The sequence below is a fragment of the Diorhabda carinulata genome, chromosome 3 (assembly GCF_026250575.1).
Source record: "Diorhabda carinulata isolate Delta chromosome 3, icDioCari1.1, whole genome shotgun sequence".
Taxonomy (NCBI): Eukaryota; Metazoa; Arthropoda; class Insecta; order Coleoptera; family Chrysomelidae; genus Diorhabda; species Diorhabda carinulata.
The window spans coordinates 1,859,871-1,878,412 of record NC_079462.1 but is presented as its reverse complement, the minus strand read 5'-3'; the positions used below and the strand labels follow the sequence as shown (position 1 = coordinate 1,878,412).

At 31.1% G+C, this 18,542-nt stretch overlaps 6 protein-coding genes across 7 annotated transcripts; 4 read left to right on the top strand and 2 right to left on the bottom strand.

Annotated features, from left to right (window-relative positions):
* The first annotated feature begins 558 nt into the window (after window positions 1-558).
* On the top strand, window positions 559-6,166 carry LOC130891974 (1-acyl-sn-glycerol-3-phosphate acyltransferase delta-like). The gene is made up of 6 exons (XM_057797114.1): window positions 559-1,114; window positions 1,163-1,335; window positions 1,386-1,547; window positions 4,076-4,414; window positions 4,467-4,686; window positions 4,761-6,166. The coding sequence occupies exons 1-6, from the start codon at window positions 937-939 to the stop codon at window positions 4,850-4,852; spliced, it is 1,164 nt and encodes a 387-aa protein (XP_057653097.1). The 5' UTR covers window positions 559-936; the 3' UTR covers window positions 4,853-6,166.
* Window positions 6,167-6,994: 828 nt separating this feature from the next.
* Window positions 6,995-7,738, bottom strand: LOC130891976 (gonadal protein gdl). The gene is made up of 3 exons (XM_057797116.1): window positions 7,598-7,738; window positions 7,381-7,541; window positions 6,995-7,327 (listed from the first exon to the last, which is right to left on the bottom strand). Exons 1-3 carry the CDS (start codon window positions 7,684-7,686, stop codon window positions 7,053-7,055), a joined length of 525 nt encoding a protein of 174 aa, XP_057653099.1. The 5' UTR covers window positions 7,687-7,738; the 3' UTR covers window positions 6,995-7,052.
* A 518-nt stretch (window positions 7,739-8,256) lies between these two features.
* On the top strand, window positions 8,257-9,857 carry LOC130891973 (osteopetrosis-associated transmembrane protein 1). Its single transcript, XM_057797113.1, has 6 exons — window positions 8,257-8,512; window positions 8,564-8,747; window positions 8,806-8,920; window positions 8,972-9,174; window positions 9,421-9,583; window positions 9,658-9,857. The coding sequence occupies exons 1-6, from the start codon at window positions 8,460-8,462 to the stop codon at window positions 9,687-9,689; spliced, it is 750 nt and encodes a 249-aa protein (XP_057653096.1). The 5' UTR covers window positions 8,257-8,459; the 3' UTR covers window positions 9,690-9,857.
* Window positions 9,858-10,472: 615 nt separating this feature from the next.
* On the bottom strand, window positions 10,473-12,607 carry LOC130891970 (chromatin modification-related protein MEAF6). Its single transcript, XM_057797110.1, has 5 exons — window positions 12,579-12,607; window positions 12,248-12,513; window positions 11,988-12,191; window positions 11,897-11,933; window positions 10,473-10,778 (listed from the first exon to the last, which is right to left on the bottom strand). The coding sequence occupies exons 2-5, from the start codon at window positions 12,317-12,319 to the stop codon at window positions 10,537-10,539; spliced, it is 555 nt and encodes a 184-aa protein (XP_057653093.1). The 5' UTR covers window positions 12,320-12,513; window positions 12,579-12,607; the 3' UTR covers window positions 10,473-10,536.
* Window positions 12,608-12,793: 186 nt separating this feature from the next.
* LOC130891961 (ATP-dependent DNA/RNA helicase DHX36-like) lies at window positions 12,794-15,827 on the top strand. 2 transcript variants are annotated; one of them, XM_057797097.1, is made up of 2 exons: window positions 12,794-13,212; window positions 13,268-15,827. In XM_057797097.1, exon 2 carries the CDS (start codon window positions 13,323-13,325, stop codon window positions 15,723-15,725), a length of 2,403 nt encoding a protein of 800 aa, XP_057653080.1. In that variant the 5' UTR covers window positions 12,794-13,212; window positions 13,268-13,322; the 3' UTR covers window positions 15,726-15,827. The 2 variants fall into 2 exon arrangements, with proteins under 2 accessions (XP_057653080.1, XP_057653078.1); XM_057797095.1 differs by having other exon boundaries at window positions 12,800-15,827.
* A 1,132-nt stretch (window positions 15,828-16,959) lies between these two features.
* LOC130891969 (peroxisome biogenesis factor 2) lies at window positions 16,960-18,018 on the top strand. The gene is made up of 4 exons (XM_057797109.1): window positions 16,960-17,117; window positions 17,174-17,590; window positions 17,645-17,854; window positions 17,909-18,018. The coding sequence occupies exons 1-4, from the start codon at window positions 17,010-17,012 to the stop codon at window positions 17,996-17,998; spliced, it is 825 nt and encodes a 274-aa protein (XP_057653092.1). The 5' UTR covers window positions 16,960-17,009; the 3' UTR covers window positions 17,999-18,018.
* The last annotated feature ends 524 nt before the right edge of the window (window positions 18,019-18,542 follow it).

Genomic DNA, 18,542 nt, shown 5'->3' with positions numbered 1-18,542 from the left:
CATTTTTTATAATTACGAAATTTTTCTCATGAAGAAATACTATTATTCGTATCAAAAAGAATATTCCTACAATAACAAATACTTGTTAAATATGTATAAAATGAATATAAAAAAAAATTAAACACAAAATCAAAAGTTTATTTGCCAAAAAAACGATTTTATAAGTAGTATATTGAATTGGAAAAACAATATTTTGATGTTCCCTCGTATAAATTGTACTAAATATAGGCAACCATCTTTATACGTAATCGTTACTGTAAAGGGTTATCGTTATAATAACCGTTATTTGATCAAGATTAGTAGTGGACAGGTTGACCGGTAACGTGACAAATCTACGCGTGACGTCATTTTTTTCGAAAGGCAGAACATAAAAATTACAAGGTTTTTGTCGATTTCTTTTGCTATAAAGATAACCACAGCAAAGGCACAAATCAATTGTAAAAATTGATTTTTTTCCGATAGTTTAAAACAAATGACGTAACTGTTTCACCTTTCCCTCTCTTGCATCCACCTTATCGGGCGACCTATTCTCTACCAACCTTGTTATTCGATAACCTCAGAAGTAGAAATTGAAATGTCAGTTGTCTCTAGTGCTTCAAGTCGTATTACCCATATTTGGTTTTTAAATGGAAGGATCAATGATTAGAGTTTAAAAAAAATCAAATTTTTATGACGTAATTGAATTATTAATATTATTTACAAATACTAGTCATTGAAATAATGCAAAAGTATTTTAATTTAACAGAAGTGAATCAGTGATCGTTGTAATAGCTAGAAACATTTAAAACGACGCTTTGTTTAAGTTTTCTTTATAAAAAGCGATAAAGTTCAATTTGTTATTAACTTGAGAGATTACGTTTAGTTTGATAACAAGAACTAGATAATATATGAGGCAGTTGAAATAATCATTCCGAGTGGATACGTATTAGACGCAACATGGATTTGAAAGTTTTAAAACGATCGAGATTGATACATCTATGTTTAGCAATAACGTTTTTCACGTCGGGAATAATAGTGAATTTAGTACAGTGTATACTCTATTTGTGTCTTAGGCCTTTTAACAAATGGTTATATCGTAAAATAAATTGGTATTTGTGCTACACGATATACTCACGTAAGTCTTTCTAAATAATTTGGATTAAATTTAATTAATTCATTTCAGAATTAGTTTGTCTCGGAGATTGGTGGTCACAGTCGAAAATATACGTATACACTGATAAAAAAGTATTCGATAAATATTTTGGTAAAGAACATGCTTATTGTATAATGAATCACACTTATGAAGTAGATTGGTTAATAGGGTGGATGATTACGGATAAATTACATTTATTAGGGGTGAGTTGGTATTTTGTTGTAATTCCACCCTATTAGGTGTTTATTTTTAGAATTGTAAGGCTTATGCCAAGAAAGTGATACAGTACATCCCCGTGTTAGGTTGGGCTTGGAAATGCTCCGAATTTGTATTTTTGGAAAGGAATTTCGATAAAGATAAAGAAATAATTAATAAACAAATTACCGAATTGTCCGAGCATCCAGATCCAATGTGGGTGAGTACGAATTCTAAATATTTTTCATTTTATTTATTTGTAATTTAAATCGATTTAAACAACTAAAAATATAATTAAAAATCGTTTTTTTTGTTCATTTATACCAAATTCGAAGTTTTAATATACGAGGGGTGATCTAAAAACACAGTGAAATAATTTTCTTATAATGGCTTTAGTGTGATGGTGTTTGCAGTGTATAATGAAAAATAGATTTCGAACAACTTAATAACGCTCAAATTTTGGTTAAAGTCGAAAAAAGTGTCAAAACAGCATGTGAAATCATAAAATACGTCTATAGTGATAACCTGGTGATTTTGAAAGTGTTTTAAAGTGATTTAAAAGTGGAAATGAATCAGTCGGGAACTAGAAATGTTTGTTCAAAAAAATAAGCAGAAAAAGGCTGTTCAAAAGTCTTTTTATCTCTTCACAACAACTTGAAGTGGAAAAAAGTGTCAAAACAGCTGGTGAAATGTCAAAATCTCTCTATAGTGATAACATAGTGACTTCGAAAGTGTTTACAAGTGATGCGATTAGTTTAAAAGTGGAAATTATTCAACTAAGTACCAGCGATCTTGTTTAACTTCAAAAAAGATGAAAATCTGAGAAAATTCGATCAAAGTGTTTGTTTAAACATGTAATAAGGGCGCTGGAACGATAAGCGGAAAAATAAACTTGAAAAATGGCCTAAAGGTCGTTGATTCGACAGTTATGGTTCCTCAAAAGTCTTCAACACCAACAATTCCACCTTTTTTTTTTTCAAATTTCGAAAATGACTTAAAAAAATCGCGACGTTTTGTTACCAATTTTGATATTAACAAGGCCATTATAAAATCAATGGAAATAATTCGAAAGGAAACGTTTTAGGAACTCTTTCAGTTATGGATTTAACATTGGGATACATGCCAAAAGCAGTATTTTGAATATTAATTCATATTAGTACTGAATTCATCATAATTTTAAACCAACCTCGTAATAATTAATAATCATTGTTTTGGTTGGACAAAACATGATGTAATGCATGACGAATCTATTTTTCCTAAATAGATTCTCTGCATATCAATATGATTTTGAACTTCTATTTTTAAAAATTGTTCAAACCAAATTTAATGTCGTATAGACAGAAATATTATTTTGAAAATAGGTTTTGATACGAATATAGTTCAAATAAAAATTAGAATTACCAATATTTACACATTTTTCTCGTAATAACGAATCGTTTTTGTTGTTCAGTGGAAAAATTTCTATTTCAAACTTAAGCATGTATTGTAGATTCGATAAAAACATGAGTGTTTAATTTTTGTAACAAAAAAAACCATTTAAAACTGTATTTCGTTCGATATCTTATCATTTTGGGTCTTTATCTAATCTCATATTTTTTTTTTAAGTAACTAACTAATTTCAATTATATATTAATAATTTTATTTAAAAATATCTTTTTTGAGGTTAGGTTAACTGTATCTCCAGAATACCTCCCATTTATCATACAAAAGGTTTTTGTTTTCAATTTTAAATTTGAATATCCATTATTTACATACTTATAACTCATAAACGAATGAAAACATTTATGCTAAAGTATTTTTTGTTACCATTTACATAATAAGTAAGAAATAAATTCGAAATTTTGTATTTGCTTAATTAAAAAATTGTTTAACGAACAATAGTTTAATATTGTGAAGGTCGACTACTTAATTCATAAGCTCCTCGTTTATTTTTATTTTTTTCGTGCATAATTACGAATTACCCACAGCCAATACTGATTACATATCTTATAGTCCTGGTAAAAACAACTGAATTTCAAATTTTATTTTCGACAATTTCTCATGTTCTCATCACTTAACCTCACTTAATCACCTAATCTAACAAATAATTTTAAATTTGAATAAAAAATTCGTAATTCATTCTATACTGAATTTCAAAGTAATCCACTATAAATGTATTATTGTTAGAATATGTTTGTCATATGTCAACTTTTAATGCGTGTTCTATGATACACTACATACCAGAGAAAACTTCGAACTTATAAGAACAGTACGCTATATAACTTATGAGAACAGTTCGAATTCTATGATTGTCGGAACGGTTCTATATGTCAACTTTTAATGCGTATTCTATGATACCAATATTTCAACGCTGTCAAAATTAAATTCATATTTTATGAGTTAGATAAGTAAAATTTGATATTTTTAATAATTTCACGTAAAATTTCGTGAAATATCGTATGATAAATCTAAAAGTACGTATAAAATAATATAAAAAATATAAAATTTACATAATTATTTTGTGATTACTACTAATTTATACACTCGTAGTTATCTCTTGTTTATTCAACTTACTTATTAATCCCACGATATTATGTTTAATAAATTAATAGATAAAATCGATAAGATGAATCAATAAAAATATGATTACATTAACCTTTCATCTGTTATTTATATTATATCACTATTATACACGAAGAAAAGTGTTAGTACAAACTGTGGAGGTTTTCCTCCTCAAATACCAATCGAATCTCTGTTTCTATGTTCCAGTTGCTTCTTTTCCCGGAAGGTACTAGATTTACGACGAAAAAACATGAGGCTTCCATCGAATTCGCCATTAAAAACAATCTGCCCCAACTCAAACACCATCTGCTGCCCCGCACCAAGGGTTTCATCGCTAGTTTGCCGGCGATGAAAGGAAAAGTCCCCGCGATCTACAACTGCGAATTAGCCTTCAATGAAGACGATCCGATCAAACCGACAATCACCAACATGCTGTTGGGTAAATCGGTGTCGGCGCACATTTATTTCGAAAGGACACCGCTGGAAAATCTACCCAACGATCCGCAAGAACAGGAAACTTGGTTGAGGGATATGTTTATACGAAAAGTAAGATTGGGGCGTCGCTTTTGACGGAAACTGCAATTAATTGTCGTTGTAGGATAAAATGAGGGAGAGTTTTCTCAAGACTGGTGATTTTTTTACCGCATCCGGCGTGCCACGAATGGAACCTTTCGAATTATCGCCGAGAATAGAGTCGATAGTGAACCTCATCGTTTGGCAGATAGTCACTTTAGTGCCCATATCTTATTATCTCGTTAAATTGCTGTTTAGCGGGGAGATATTATATTTTTCTGTGGGAGTCGGTATTATAGCTACGTGTAAGTATTTTTTTGTTTTTTTAGTTTTAAGGAAAATAATTTTTTGTTTTGTTGATTCGGTTTTGTTATTGCAGTCTTCCTGTTGTTGAACAAAACCATCGGGATGTCGGAAATCGACAAGGGTTCCTCGTACGGGACCGAAACAACTCCAAAGAAGACTCACTAAAAATAAATGTTTTTCTAGTGTTTAGTCTACTTATTTTTAGAGTATTTGTGCCAATACTCGTGATGAAAAATTACCTTTTTTTATGTGTGAATATTATAACTCGCATTTGGTACAACAAAACACCATCGAATCAACACTAACAGTTACGTAGTTTGGTCCTTTGAGCGTTTTATAGATTAATACCCGACTCGAAGGGCCAAATGGTGCAATTTCGAGTGTTTATTCCAAAATTTTTGACGCTTTTATGTTTTTACTTAGTAAAAATTTGAGTAACATCAACTTTTGCACGTTTTCTTGGTTTCGATACATATTTTATCGTTTATGTTTATCTTCGGTCTCTATTTAGTCATTTTATTCTTCATTCTATAAGGTTTGTACGAAATTTGAATGTTTTATATACTAATACCCGCCTAGAAGGACCAAATGGTGCAATTTCAAATGATTTTTCCTGAAATTTTGACCCTATCATGTTTTTAAGTACCAAATTTGAGGGTTTTATTGATCAATACCCAGTTCGAAGGACCAAATGGTGCAATTTCTTATGGTTTTATTCACTAAAAATTTAAGAAACATCAACTTTTTGCACGTTTTCTTGGTTTCGATACATATTTTATCGATTATGTTTATCTTCGGTGTCTATTTAGTCATTTTATTCTTCATTCTATAAGATTTGTACGAAATTTGAATGTTTTATATACTAATACCCGGCTCGAAGGACCAAAAGTGCAAATAAAAGCGTTTGTTCCAAAAATTTTGACTATCATGTTTTTGCATTCCAAATTTGAGCGTTTTATAGATTAATACCCGGCTCGAAGGACCACATAGTGCTATTTTGAGTGTTGTTTCCAATAATATCGACTAATTCGGAATATATTATTGTTTGACGTATCCAAAACTCAAGTTTTTTTCAATTTTTCTTTGTATCGACATATATTCAATCTTCAGTGTCTATTTTGTGTTCAAAAAAAGTCGAAACGTCACTTCATCATCTGTCCTACGAGACTTGTACAAAATGCGAGTTGAATATTTCAGTTTTTTAAATGTGATTAGAAGACATTTATATTTATTGTTAACTGCCTAATGGTAGTGGTGGCGACGTATATTTTGTTATTATTATTTTTTTTAATTTATTTTGAGCTTTAATAAAGAAAGAAGAAGAGGAAAGTTTTATTTGGTGTCTAGTTGCAGCGTCACACAAGATTTGGTGACGATTTATCTGTGGGATAAAACGTTGTGAAGCGATCATATATTTACCTAACCTCACTTTTTGTTGTACGTTTATATCTAGAGTATAATTAAAGTCAATTGAAGAACCTTGCAGTTTTTTTGCCCAATTATGTGTTAAGTTTTGATACCTAACCTCAGTTTTCACTCAAAATATCTTAAGTTTAAATAGTTAATCTCAATTTTGGTACAGTTACGTGATAAGTTTTGACACCTAACATCACTTTTAGCACATTTATGTGGTGAGTTCTGATACTTAATTTTACTTTTTTTACAATTTTTTTTCTAAATTTTGTAAATTGCTCGATTGCTGACTAAAAAACTCCAAAAATACTCAGTTTCATCTATATTAGTTTCATTAAAACGGATCTAAAAAGTATCTATGGGACACTTTTAACACCATGAATAAAAAGCAACTCCCACTACCGGAAAAATCAAGAAAAACTAACATGAGAAAATCAGTTGTTTACCGACCGCCATTTTGAAGTAGATTAACTGTTTCCTTATATGATTTAATTGTATTCTTTATAATCTATTTGCGCATAACCTCCAAAAAAAATTGTTTCAAAGTTCGTTATAAGTAAGTTATTATTTTGAAATTAACGGTAATTCATACTATACGAATGTACACTGAATCCATAGCAATCAACAAACTTTTCTTCTAAGAACGGTTCGAAATCGATGATTATTGGAACAGATCCGGGGTGTTCTATGCACGATTTTTTGAGCCCTGTCACTATATGAATTAGTGAGGTTAGAATAGTTGTCATTTGATATTTTCACTACCGAAAATTTTCGAACAAATAGTTTCTTATGTGAATATAATATGACAAAGAGGAACTTTATATGATTTCATATCTATTTTTGATAACATTTTTTCAAATTTTTCTCGTTTCAAGATATAGGAAATGAAATTCATTTCACAGTAACGATCATTTTAATACAGAACAATGATGAAAGCTATATAAATTTTAACTTAGATAGGAATAGTCATTCTGCTAAGCCTCAGCAAAAAATCAAGTAAATGCATTTGTACTTTAATTTCTAACGGGTGTTTCGTAACGTAAAAACCGGGTACACCGGCTTTCTCAAGTATCTCCTGCTGATCCGCAACTTTCTGATCCAATTGCAACACTAAATTCATATCGAATGCTTTCAATTCTTCTTTCTGTTGTAACATAAACTTTTGCAGCTCCTGAATTTTTTTATCAGTGTCGTTTTCGTATTGTTTAAGAATTTCTTGCTCTTGTACTACAAAAATTCATTTAAATAAAACCACAACACTTCGTTTAGTTGCTAGTTACTTTTTTTCTGATTTATAAACTGCAATCTCTGTTGATATAAATGTTGTTCGGTGACATGTTGGATTTCTAAAAGACCTTTCACTATTTCGAATATAGTTTCGTTTAGTAAACAATTTGCTAAACTTGATAGAAGTTCGTAAGGTAACCTCATTTGGTATTTACTAAAATTTTTTACGTGATACATCAATCTAGACATGTTACTGATTAGTTTACTTACGGCGGAAGGTCTCTCGCCATATTCTGAAGCTGTTCTAATAAAAAATATAACTTTTTCTGTAAAATAAGCGCGTCTTCTGTATTATCCATATCTACTTTCTAACCTTCAAACTTACACCACAAAATATAAACAAGTACAGATGTAATTGATTAGTTCAAATGTACCATACAACACAAAGAACGAAAATAATTTTTCTATGAACTTTAGTACATTCAGTAACGTCAACTGTCATGTAATAGTGCGATATGAAGTTATTCCAAAGAATAATTCATATATAAAACGAATGGAATTATTCAATTCAAGGATCATATATTATGTCGTATTTTCAGATAAATAATAGTTATGGACTTTTATTATAAGAATATAATTTATTTTAGATAAATAAAATAAAACAGAAGCGTTCTTTAGGTCCACTTTGTGCACATTGTTAATCTCTATCACCTGTCATCAAATTCTCACTACTATGTTGGGTATGAGACAACAAGAAATGCGCCACGTAATACATCAAAATATACTACAAATATAATAAATGACTTTATAATAATTTCTGACAAAATTTTCGTAATTACTTCAAGGTCGCACTAGTTCTGTAAAAAAGTACGTTTTAGTGTACATCGGTGTACAGTTCAGATATTGAATAGAAATATAAGGAGGCTTTTATTGTCAAATGTCAAATATCATCCCTTCAAAATATTTACGTACCAGATCCAAATAACTCAAATTTGATATTTTTTTACTAGAATTTTGTCTTAAACTCGTAAATAAAGATATAAATACACTTGTTTATAGTTTAAAGATTGTTTACATCGTGTTAAAAGTATATAATTGCTAACGATAAAGTAGATATGTGTTTTTATTAAAAATGTATGGATTGTTTATAATTGTTTGTTCATTATCGTTAATCAAAGCAGAAAGGTGAGGATTTAGATGAATATATAATTATTGTTGATATGATCGAGTTTTTAGTTTCACTTTCAAAGCGGAGATAATTCCATCTAACTCATCTTGTACGCCTCTTAAAGAGAAATTTGCAAATTCTTCTGCTCAATTTAATTTATGTGCAATAAGGCATTCGAGGCCTATTAGAATGTGTGAAAAATGTCATAATGAGTATTTAGATGTACAGAATAGTTATAAAAATTTGTCCGAGGTTTGTAATGTACGAAATTTGTTAATTTGAATTATGGATAGGGTTGTAATTGTTATAGGTATTTGATAATGGTACTTCTTGTTTAGAAAAGTACATCAATTTCGATAGGTTACAAATTGTCTCATTGTTGTATCAAAATAATGTGAATTTGTGGAATAATGCTAAATGTGAAGGTAGGTATATTCTTTCCAGTGTAATAAATTTGTTAAAAAAAAACTTTTTAGAATGTTATGATAAGAAAAATGGTAATATGACTATAGCAGACGAATTTGGGGAATATTTCAATAATTTTATAAATTGTGTTAATAAAACAAAAGATGATCTTTGTTCTGTATGTATGAAATATTATGTTCAATTGGACCACTATTTTAGAAGTGTTAGTGACGTGAATGACAAAATTGGTGTATGTATGGACATAGTAGATGTGGTGAGTAATACATATTTTCAACTTTCTTTATCCCTTTTATTAATAATTGATTACTATGTGTACTATAAACGACCTCAGTGCTTAAACTCAACTAAATTTGATGCAAACGTTTTTATTTGAATAACTGGACAAACGTCACAACGTGGCAACTATGTAAAACATAGTATTTTTATATAAACTACTTTTTCATTCATCCGAACTATTTTTTTTTGTTAAACAAGGTGGAGAACTATTTATTTTCTTTAGATGAATACCACATGGACTTTTTGGAGTGTTAATTGTTGTAATTATAGAAGACACGATGAATTTATTTTTATTGGGTCTACCATAGCGGTTTTACTAATCACAGTGTCCTTTTATGTCATTCTACAATTTTGTAAAGAAAAAAATGCTCCAACAATTATACAACGTAAGTTTTTGTACCGTTGCCAGATCTACGAAAAGTCCATAAAACGAGTACAAAAAAAATATTTTTTTTTTCAGAATCGAGGTTTTTCGAATCGTTAAATCAATAAAACTTGAAAATTCGTCAGTGATGAGACTGAATATTCTATTTTACATGAAATTATCTTATATTATTTAACTTTTTTTCCAGTGTAGAAAATATATAATACATTTTATTTAAAATCTATATTTTTTATATATTAACAAAGAAGAATCTTATAAAAAATAAAATATTTTATTGTGTTTTTATTGCAAATTATCATTTTCAACTAATTTTTAAAAAAAATTGTTCAACTTCTACTTTTTGTCATAAATAATTTTCGTAGATATCCAGTCTAGTAAGAACTGTCATTTTACATAGATAAATTAAAAGTCATTATTCTTTTTTATATGAATACCAGTTATATTCACTATAAACATGCTATATCAGACTTTTTTTTAAATTAACTGCTGTTTATTGAAATATTCCAGTGGTTAGATAAACTTTTGTAATTCTTATAGCTAGGGTTATAATGGATGTAAAATCTTATGGTAAAAGACCATCGAGTTTGACATAAACTAATGACACATGTCAGAATTATTGACAATTGGATTAATTAGGAAATAAACAAAAACAAATTTTAGTTCGAAGGAACACACTTTTCATTCAAAGTTTTTAATAATTCAGAAATTAATTTAGACATATGGTTAAGTTAGTTATGGGTTTTGTTAAGGATTCTCATCCAGATTTGTATTTTTAATTTCTGTTTCCAACGACTACACATTACATAATTTATTGCTTAGTTGCAATAATTTATTATAAACTATAAGCGAAATAATAAATAAATATCAATCTATATTTGGAATGTGTTTAAATAAAAACTACAACGTATTTTTCTTTATTTTTCATTCCATTCCGACGTTCGGTTTTCCATTATGTTATCTATGTCGAGCTTTCTTATTATTATTTTTCTTGGCATTAGCTATGAAATTTTTTTGCTTTGCCACGACGTCAGGTAAGGGACTACCTCTGTCTAAACCATTCTGGGCGCCATTTGAAGAGAAAGTAGATTGTTTACCAGCGGTTTTTATCCCCGAATCTACGTGATTGGTAATCATCGCCATGTTGGTATCACTGGAATCTTCATTTGTTAGAGAATCTGTTTCGCTTTGTCTGTCCACTAGAGAAATATAAATAAGTTATATCTCGTTGACAAGTTGAATCAAATTTTTTGTAATTAGTTATTCGAAAAATATTTCAACTCTCGCCTTTTCAAATTATCTGTACATGAAGCAGTACAAATATAAAAAGCACATGCTTGGAAATGTTGTTTTTATATAGTAACTTGGATTGGGGGAAAATGGGGGTTCTTCTTCTCGTCATTTGGTACAATTGTCTAGTTAAAACTCATTATTCATGTGGAAACTTAGTATGAACATAAATTATGCGCAGTTTCATATTATTGAAGAGGAATTTTGAAAAGTTTGAGGAATGAAAGTGTTTGATAGTGATACTAGCAACTGTACCTCTTTAAAATATTCCCTTCTTTGTAAAAGCATTCCAACCTTGACGTTTATACGGGGAATTTCATGTGCATTTTTGGTACAACTGCCAAGTGAATAAAGTTGCTAAAAACTGTCATTATATACATGAAAACGTAGTATAAACATAGATTTAGAGACAGTTCAAGAAAAGGTAGCGTTTGATAGCAGTATTAGCAACAATACTCATTTAAAACATTCCTCTTTTTGTAAAAGCGTTCCAACATTGACAATTATTGGTTATATAAAGAATAAACTACGGAAAATCCACCATAATGAATTTGGTATAGATAAACAGCATCAAAGGTACCAAAACGTAATGTTTGACATAACCTCACACTACACTGACTGTTCTAATGGAAAATTTCAGTCTAGTAGCCTTTAGAGAGTAAATATAAATCTAATTACTACATTTTACACATAAATACATATATTTTGTAAGTATTTATCCCAAAATTGATCATTTTCATGCAAATTTTGACTATGTACTGAATATATGTTTACATAAATGCAAACTCGACGGAAATACTTAGAAAGCTTAGTAAAAACATGCTTACTGAAATAAAAATAACATTTTTGTGCAAGGTGCAACTAAAAAACGAATAAATTTCAAAAATTTAATAAAAAAAATATAATTGGACAATTTCTTATAACACAAAATATTCTCAAACTACTTAAACGAAAAGATCTATTGCTTAACATCAATTACTACTGTATGCATAAGGATTATTACTTTCTACTTCATAAGAATTCTTACTTTTATCGGAATTTTGATCCACGATTCCACTAACGGCCTAAAATGAGGCTACAAATAAATACCTTCATATATTATTATAAATCATACGTACAGCCATTGAAGTTATAGACGATTTTGAAAATAAACGTTCCGCTTCCTTAAACTTCCTATTACGTTTATCAGCTTTGGAATTTGTCGTTTTATTGCTTGAAAGATATCTATCCCAACCGCGAATTATATTCCCATATAATTGAGTATCTTCTAAATAGGAACCTTCGAAAGCATATATCTGTTTTTCTAAATTAGCAAGAGTTTCCTGAAAATTTTATGTTCGTAGAATTTCACTTTAAGAAAACCGAAGCACTAATTTACCCCTATTTCAGCTTTCCTTTTTACTAATTCTGCTAATTCTTGCCTTGCATCAATAGAACTTTTATTCGACATCTTGAAATAAATACTGAACTGTCATTAGTGTCATTAATGTCAATTTTAAAATTCGAAGGTTTGTTCCAGCCTGCCGGTTTGGAACAGTTTGTAGAACAATTATTAGAAGCGTTTAAACGATATTTTTTTACGCAATCTCTATGCACTGTTTCTGTAACTGCACTTGCCATCAAGCAAACATCGAAAAGACCATTCTGGAAACGGAAAAGTCGGTTGGAACACAAAACAGAATCGTTTGTATAACGGTTGGTGCACGTACCAAGAACGTTTTCTTGAAGCGATTCCACAGAATTTTGATATTTGAGATTTCGATCTATTTAAGAAGATTGACAATTTTGGTAATTATATCAATCAATAGATTATATTATACATTATAAATATGAAATTATAAATGGATATTTCTTTCTAAAATAGATAAATGGTTAGAATATTATAGTAGATCGAAAATATGATAAGTAGTTCAAATGTATCCTCATTGTTGCCAATTTAAATATTATTGTAAGCAAGGTATTTTGTAATATTGTTGAATCGGTGTATTTATTAAAAAAAATTGTTAGTCATGTCATCACGTAATAAAAGATATCGGTCAAGTACAAATAATGAAGCATCGACTTCATCACGAAGGTGGAAAGAAGAGAAAAATCCACAAGAAAAATGGAAAAGGTTCCAACACCCTCCTGGACTACGAGGTAAAGAAATCGGTTTGTGGCATGCAAGACGTAATAAAATGAGGAGAGAAAAAGAAAGAAATACGTTTAAACCACTAGGTTCTGTTTATATATCAGACTTTAAAAAACGACAGATTCAACAATTAATTTGTAGTACAGAAGAAAAAGTGTTATTTATACCAGACGGGCAATCGTATGATCACGTTGAAGATTCCTATTTTAAACGTAAGTTTTTATCCAATATAAACGGAAGTATAATTGAAAAATTATGTAATTCTAGTAGTCAAATCATACGGAATCCGGAATTAGATGTTAAACTTCTGAACGAACAATTAATGAAATTTGATAAACCGCAGTTTATTATATTGAAAGAAAAGAGGGACAAACTTCCGATTTATACTAAAAAAGACGATTTATTGAAGTTAATTCACGACAATCAAGTTATTTTGGTTAGCGGAGAAACCGGTTGTGGTAAAACCACCCAAGTAGCGCAATATATACTAGACGATTACATAAGTAATACGAAGGGTTCGCTTTGTCGTATTATCTGCACCCAACCTAGACGTATAAGCGCCGTATCAGTAGCGGAGAGGGTGGCTGAAGAGAGAAGTGAACCCCTAGGACAAAGCGTAGGTTACCAAATACGTTTAGAAAAAAAATTACCACGAGACCAAGCTTCCATATGTTTCTGCACGACGGGCGTGGTACTCAAACAAATGGAAACGGACCCATCGCTTTCCACTGTTTCCCATCTAATCCTCGACGAGATCCACGAACGCGCGGTCGCCTCCGATTTTTTGATCGCTCTGTTAAAGGAAGTGATAAAAAAACGACGCGATCTGAGGATCATTCTAATGAGCGCCACTTTGAATTCCGAATCGTTTTCCAGGTACTACGACGACTGCCCTCGAATCGTTGTACCGGGGTTCACGTATCCCGTGGAGGAGTTCTACTTGGAAGACGTGCTGCAGTTGACCAATTTCAAATTTCCGAGGGACAAAAATAAATATCGGCGGGACGCGGACACCGAATTTCGGGATTTTATTTTACCGTACGTGCGGGTTTTGACGTCGGAAAGAAAATACGATCCGTCGGTGTGCGAACAACTGAAAAACAGCGAAAGCGAACATTTGAATTTGGATTTGATATTCGAATTGTTGTCGTACATTTGTCGCAGCTATAAAGATACGGGGGCCGTGCTAATTTTCGTGACCGGTTTCGCGGAAATATCGGATTTGAATAAAAAAATTAAAAATTCGTCGCTATTTCCCGCTCGGAAGTATTTAGTTATACCGCTACACTCCCAAATGCCTACCGTGGACCAGAAGAAAATTTTCGAGCCGGCTCCGGAGGGGAAAAGGAAAATCATAATTTCCACTAATATATCGGAAACTTCCATTACTATAAACGACGTTATTTACGTTATAGATTGCGGGAAAATAAAAATGACGGATTTCGATACAAGTACGAACACTCAAACTTTGAAATCTAATTGGGTGAGTTTAGCGAATTCGGAACAGCGCAAAGGACGGGCCGGACGAGTGAAACCGGGCGTTTGCTACCATTTATATACGAAAGGTAGAAAAAATTTATTGGAACGTTACCAAAAACCGGAAATTTTACGTATTAGATTAGACGGTACGATACTGCAAGCGAAAATATTGCAACTCGGTAAAATAAACGATTTTTTCCCAACTTTAATGAACCCCCCCAGTACTGAATCGCTGGATTTAGCTCTAAATTTATTAATAAGATTAAACGCTTTGGACGAAAACGAAAATTTAACGCCGCTAGGTTACCATTTAGCCAGATTACCTATAGCGCCCCAAATCGGTAAAATGGTCCTATTCGGCGCTATATTCAGTTGTTTGGATCCGGTTTTATCCATAGCGGTGTCGTTGGATTTCAAAGACGCCTTTCAAATTCCTCTCGGTAAAGAAAAAGAGGCAGACGCTAAACGACGACATCTGGCGGCCGATTCGCTCAGCGATCACTTAGTGCTCAGTACGGTTCTGGAGGCGTACGAATCGACGCCGGATCCGACGTCGTTTTGTCGGGAATATTTTTTGAGCGCGAACACGTTGGATCTATTGAGAAAGATGAAGCGCGATTTCATGAGGTTCCTCTTCGATTTGGAATTCGCGTTCGATCTGAGTCCGAGGAATTTGGTGAATAACGTCAATTCGAAAAATTTGAGTTTGGTGAAGGGGGTGGTTAGCGCGGGGCTGTATCCGAACGTGGCCGTGGTGAAGCAGACCAAACACGGGAGGGTGAAATGTTTTTCTTCGATGGACGGGGAATCGACGTATCATCTCCATATGAAATCTACGTTGGAGAACGTCAAGTTTTTCCCGTCGCCGTTGCTCGTCTTCTACCTCAAAATGAAGACGACCAAGGAATACATTTTCGACGCTACGATGGTGTATCCGTTGCCGTTGATCTTTTTCGGGGATCGGTACGGCAGCGCCGCCGCGCCGGATAATCAGTTTTGTTTAACTATCGCCGAGCATTTGCGGTTCGCTACCGACAGATCGACGCGGGAAGTTGTCACCGATTTAAGGTGCAGATTGAATCGGTTTTTGGAGTTTAAAATTACTCATCCCGGTGTAGTCGATTGGAGCGGGGACGGCGACGATCGTAATAACGATAATTTGAGGGTTTTACGCGCCATCGTCGAATTCATTACGAACGAAGATATCGGACACGTAAATTTTATTGATTCCGATGACGATGATTGAATTTGTTTGTAATCGTTCTTATTTTTTATATTGAAACCTCCAATTTTCCTATATTTCATATTGTTTATTCGAAATTTGAAAATATATGTTGTTTTCACCACCGCCAATTATTTTTGTGTACCTAGTTTCCCAAAATAAAATTTTTCAACTGCCACCTGTATAGTAAAACGCGACAAAGTTTTTTTATCGAATGTTTCGTCAAGTCTACGCTCAATTAGTTCAAAAATTCATCATATAAACCCCGATTTGTTCATCTATGTTAAAAAAAATTCGTCTGGATCTGTTTTTTTTTTCGTACACTTTTAAGGTTATGTTTACTAGTGATTCAACGTCACATTCGCGTTCATTTATGTCGTTTCTAAACTTACTGAAAAAGTATCGATGTTTCAACTCAATAAATCGATTATATTACCCGATATATATTGATCTGTTGTATCGGAAAATCGATAGAAAGTTTCCAGTATCCAAAAATTGTAACAAAAACGTTGAAATTTCTTTATATATTCGTGCTTTTTTAAGGTCGTGTTTACTGAAATCTTTGTACATTCAAATAATTTACATTTTTACCCAAATTACTATCGATATTATTGAGCTAAGCTGAATTAAATCCGTAAGTATTTTAAAACATTTATTTTTTTTTTTAATTTAACCGATATATCGATACATTTTACTCGATATATCGATGCTATTGATATTTTAATAAATATCGATAGTTTTTTTTGTATCTCCGACATCTCTAATTGTCCCAAATCGATTAATGTTTGACGTTTTATATAATATTCTTCTTTTTTCTTAAATTCAACTCTAATCAAAAAGTATATTCAACCATTACGATTTAGAAATATAAATGACATTGATTCTTGTAATAAATAACAAAATCTTCATTATACTATTATTCATAATTAACTAATGCTTTACACCTGAAATTGTAAAAAGCCTTCAGGATTAAGTAATTAATTTTTATCTATGCGAAACAAATCTTATAAAACATTCTTCTTTTTTTGTCTATTCGAATAGATAATCAATCGATACTTTATGGAAAAATAAATAACCATTATACTCAAATTAAAACAACGTAATTTGTTATTAAATAATTTTTCGTATTCGCGAAAACTACATTTACATTTAAAATCCTTTACTTTATATTTTAATCGACGTATTTTAAATGATATCATGCCTATTCGTTAAATGAACACTTGTGGAGTAGTTCAAATGATCCAATTTTGACATTTCTAATTTGTAGGTTATTAAAACTAATAAATGTTTTGGTAATTATAATTCACGATGGAGAATAATTTACTTCGCGTTACCCAAATGAATGCAATTTATTTGGATACGGAAATATATAACGCTTTGTATCAATTATTTTTAGACTCTACTAAAAGTTTACCGGTAGGTTATTTAAAATATTAAGATGTTATTACAATTTGTGTTGTGTAATTTTTTAGCCTGGTCTAACTGCTTTGTACGAATCTGAAATCCAGTTGATTTTAAAATTGATGCTATTGAATAATTCGGTTGTGAAACATGGTGCTACTTTTGGTCAACAATTACTTTCTATTAAGTATGATAACATGAGTAGCGTTCAGCGAGTTATGTATTTGTTGGGGCACTGTTTAACTTACGTTAAAAATAAATTCGAACTATTGAGACCTTCCCATGGGATAAATAATACATTATTTAAATTAGACACGGTTATGAAACTACTAGATTTCATTAACCTTTCTGCGTTTTTAAGAAACGGGGTTAAACCCCTACTCATCGAGAGATTTCTTGGTTTGAACCAAATTTATTCGAGCGACAACGCTCAGAGGCGTTACGATTCGAAATATTTAGCTAGAGAACTCCTTTGGAACGGTTTCATTGTAAGGGAAATGTGGTTTTTGGTGAAACGGAATAGTGATTGATTTTAATTTCAGGATATTTTGGTTTATATTACTCCTTTGATAAACTTTCATAAATTAAAGAGAACCGTTAGGAATTTGAATCCTTTTCACGTTAAAAAAGTTTTTACTAGTGTACCGAACCGAGGGATGACCACGCAAAGTAAATGTGCCCATTGTGGGGAAAACCCCATTATACCACACCACATGGGTTGTACACATGTTTTTTGTTACGTTTGTTTGAAGGTACAGGGTGTTATTATTTATAGAAACCGTTGTATCTCGTATTTTATGTTGTAGGGGAACCAAGCTGCTGATACATTGTTCGAGTGTCCATTGTGTGAACATAAAAACGTAACTGTAGTTTGTACAAGAGTCACTTTTTTATAAATTATTAAATACTAATAAAATTTTTAATTATTTTCCATAAAAACTGTTTAACATAACATTTAATAAATATTTTTAACACATTGATTGATTTTTGCAAGAAAATTTCTGCACACCGTATCATTTTCTGAGTGAAACTTGATACCAATACTTTTAGGGGTGATCTAAATGTTCAAAGTTTTATTTACGACAATAAACTTTTTTGTCATTCATTTTAGACTTATAATTCCGTCACAGAACTTTTAGGTATACCTGGTATACTTCATATTGTTATTTTTTCTTCTTTTTCATCTTCACCATCTCTTATAAAACTCTAATCATGTCAATTTTATCTTATTAACTTTCTTATTATTTACGAATATTAATGTGCTAAAAGATTCTTCTTTTTTTAAAGTTATCCACGGATTCCATGATGTTTTTACTTTAATTTTCTTAATTTTTAGACTAATTCTCAAACACAACTTTTTATTCTAACTCCACAAACACGTTTAGGAAATAAGAGAAATTAAAAAAATAAAGAAAATCCCATTAAAAATACAACTAAATA

Bases quoted from the DNA above. Each gene is read 5' to 3' on its own strand.
- LOC130891974 (XM_057797114.1), top strand. From the start codon at position 937: ATGGATTTGAAAGTTTTAAAACGATCGAGATTGATACATCTATGTTTA. The intron at 1,115-1,162 runs GTAAGTCTTTCT...AATTCATTTCAG, and splicing joins GTGCTACACGATATACTCAC to AATTAGTTTGTCTCGGAGAT. The intron at 4,687-4,760 runs GTAAGTATTTTT...TTGTTATTGCAG, and splicing joins AGTCGGTATTATAGCTACGT to TCTTCCTGTTGTTGAACAAA.
- LOC130891976 (XM_057797116.1), bottom strand. From the start codon at position 7,686: ATGGATAATACAGAAGACGCGCTTATTTTACAGAAAAAGTTATATTTT. The intron at 7,542-7,597 runs GTAAGTAAACTA...AAAAAATTTTAG, and splicing joins ATGGCGAGAGACCTTCCGCC to TAAATACCAAATGAGGTTAC. The intron at 7,328-7,380 runs GTAACTAGCAAC...GAATTTTTGTAG, and splicing joins GTTTATAAATCAGAAAAAAA to TACAAGAGCAAGAAATTCTT.
- LOC130891973 (XM_057797113.1), top strand. From the start codon at position 8,460: ATGTATGGATTGTTTATAATTGTTTGTTCATTATCGTTAATCAAAGCA. The intron at 8,513-8,563 runs GTGAGGATTTAG...TCGAGTTTTTAG, and splicing joins TCGTTAATCAAAGCAGAAAG to TTTCACTTTCAAAGCGGAGA. The intron at 8,748-8,805 runs GTTTGTAATGTA...TAATTGTTATAG, and splicing joins GTTATAAAAATTTGTCCGAG to GTATTTGATAATGGTACTTC.
- LOC130891970 (XM_057797110.1), bottom strand. From the start codon at position 12,319: ATGTCGAATAAAAGTTCTATTGATGCAAGGCAAGAATTAGCAGAATTA. The intron at 11,934-11,987 runs GTACGTATGATT...GCCTCATTTTAG, and splicing joins CGTCTATAACTTCAATGGCT to GCCGTTAGTGGAATCGTGGA. The intron at 10,779-11,896 runs GTAAGAATTCTT...ATATTTCTCTAG, and splicing joins GGATCAAAATTCCGATAAAA to TGGACAGACAAAGCGAAACA.
- LOC130891961 (XM_057797095.1), top strand. From the start codon at position 12,879: ATGTCATCACGTAATAAAAGATATCGGTCAAGTACAAATAATGAAGCA.
- LOC130891969 (XM_057797109.1), top strand. From the start codon at position 17,010: ATGGAGAATAATTTACTTCGCGTTACCCAAATGAATGCAATTTATTTG. The intron at 17,118-17,173 runs GTAGGTTATTTA...GTAATTTTTTAG, and splicing joins ACTCTACTAAAAGTTTACCG to CCTGGTCTAACTGCTTTGTA. The intron at 17,591-17,644 runs GTAAGGGAAATG...TTTTAATTTCAG, and splicing joins TCCTTTGGAACGGTTTCATT to GATATTTTGGTTTATATTAC.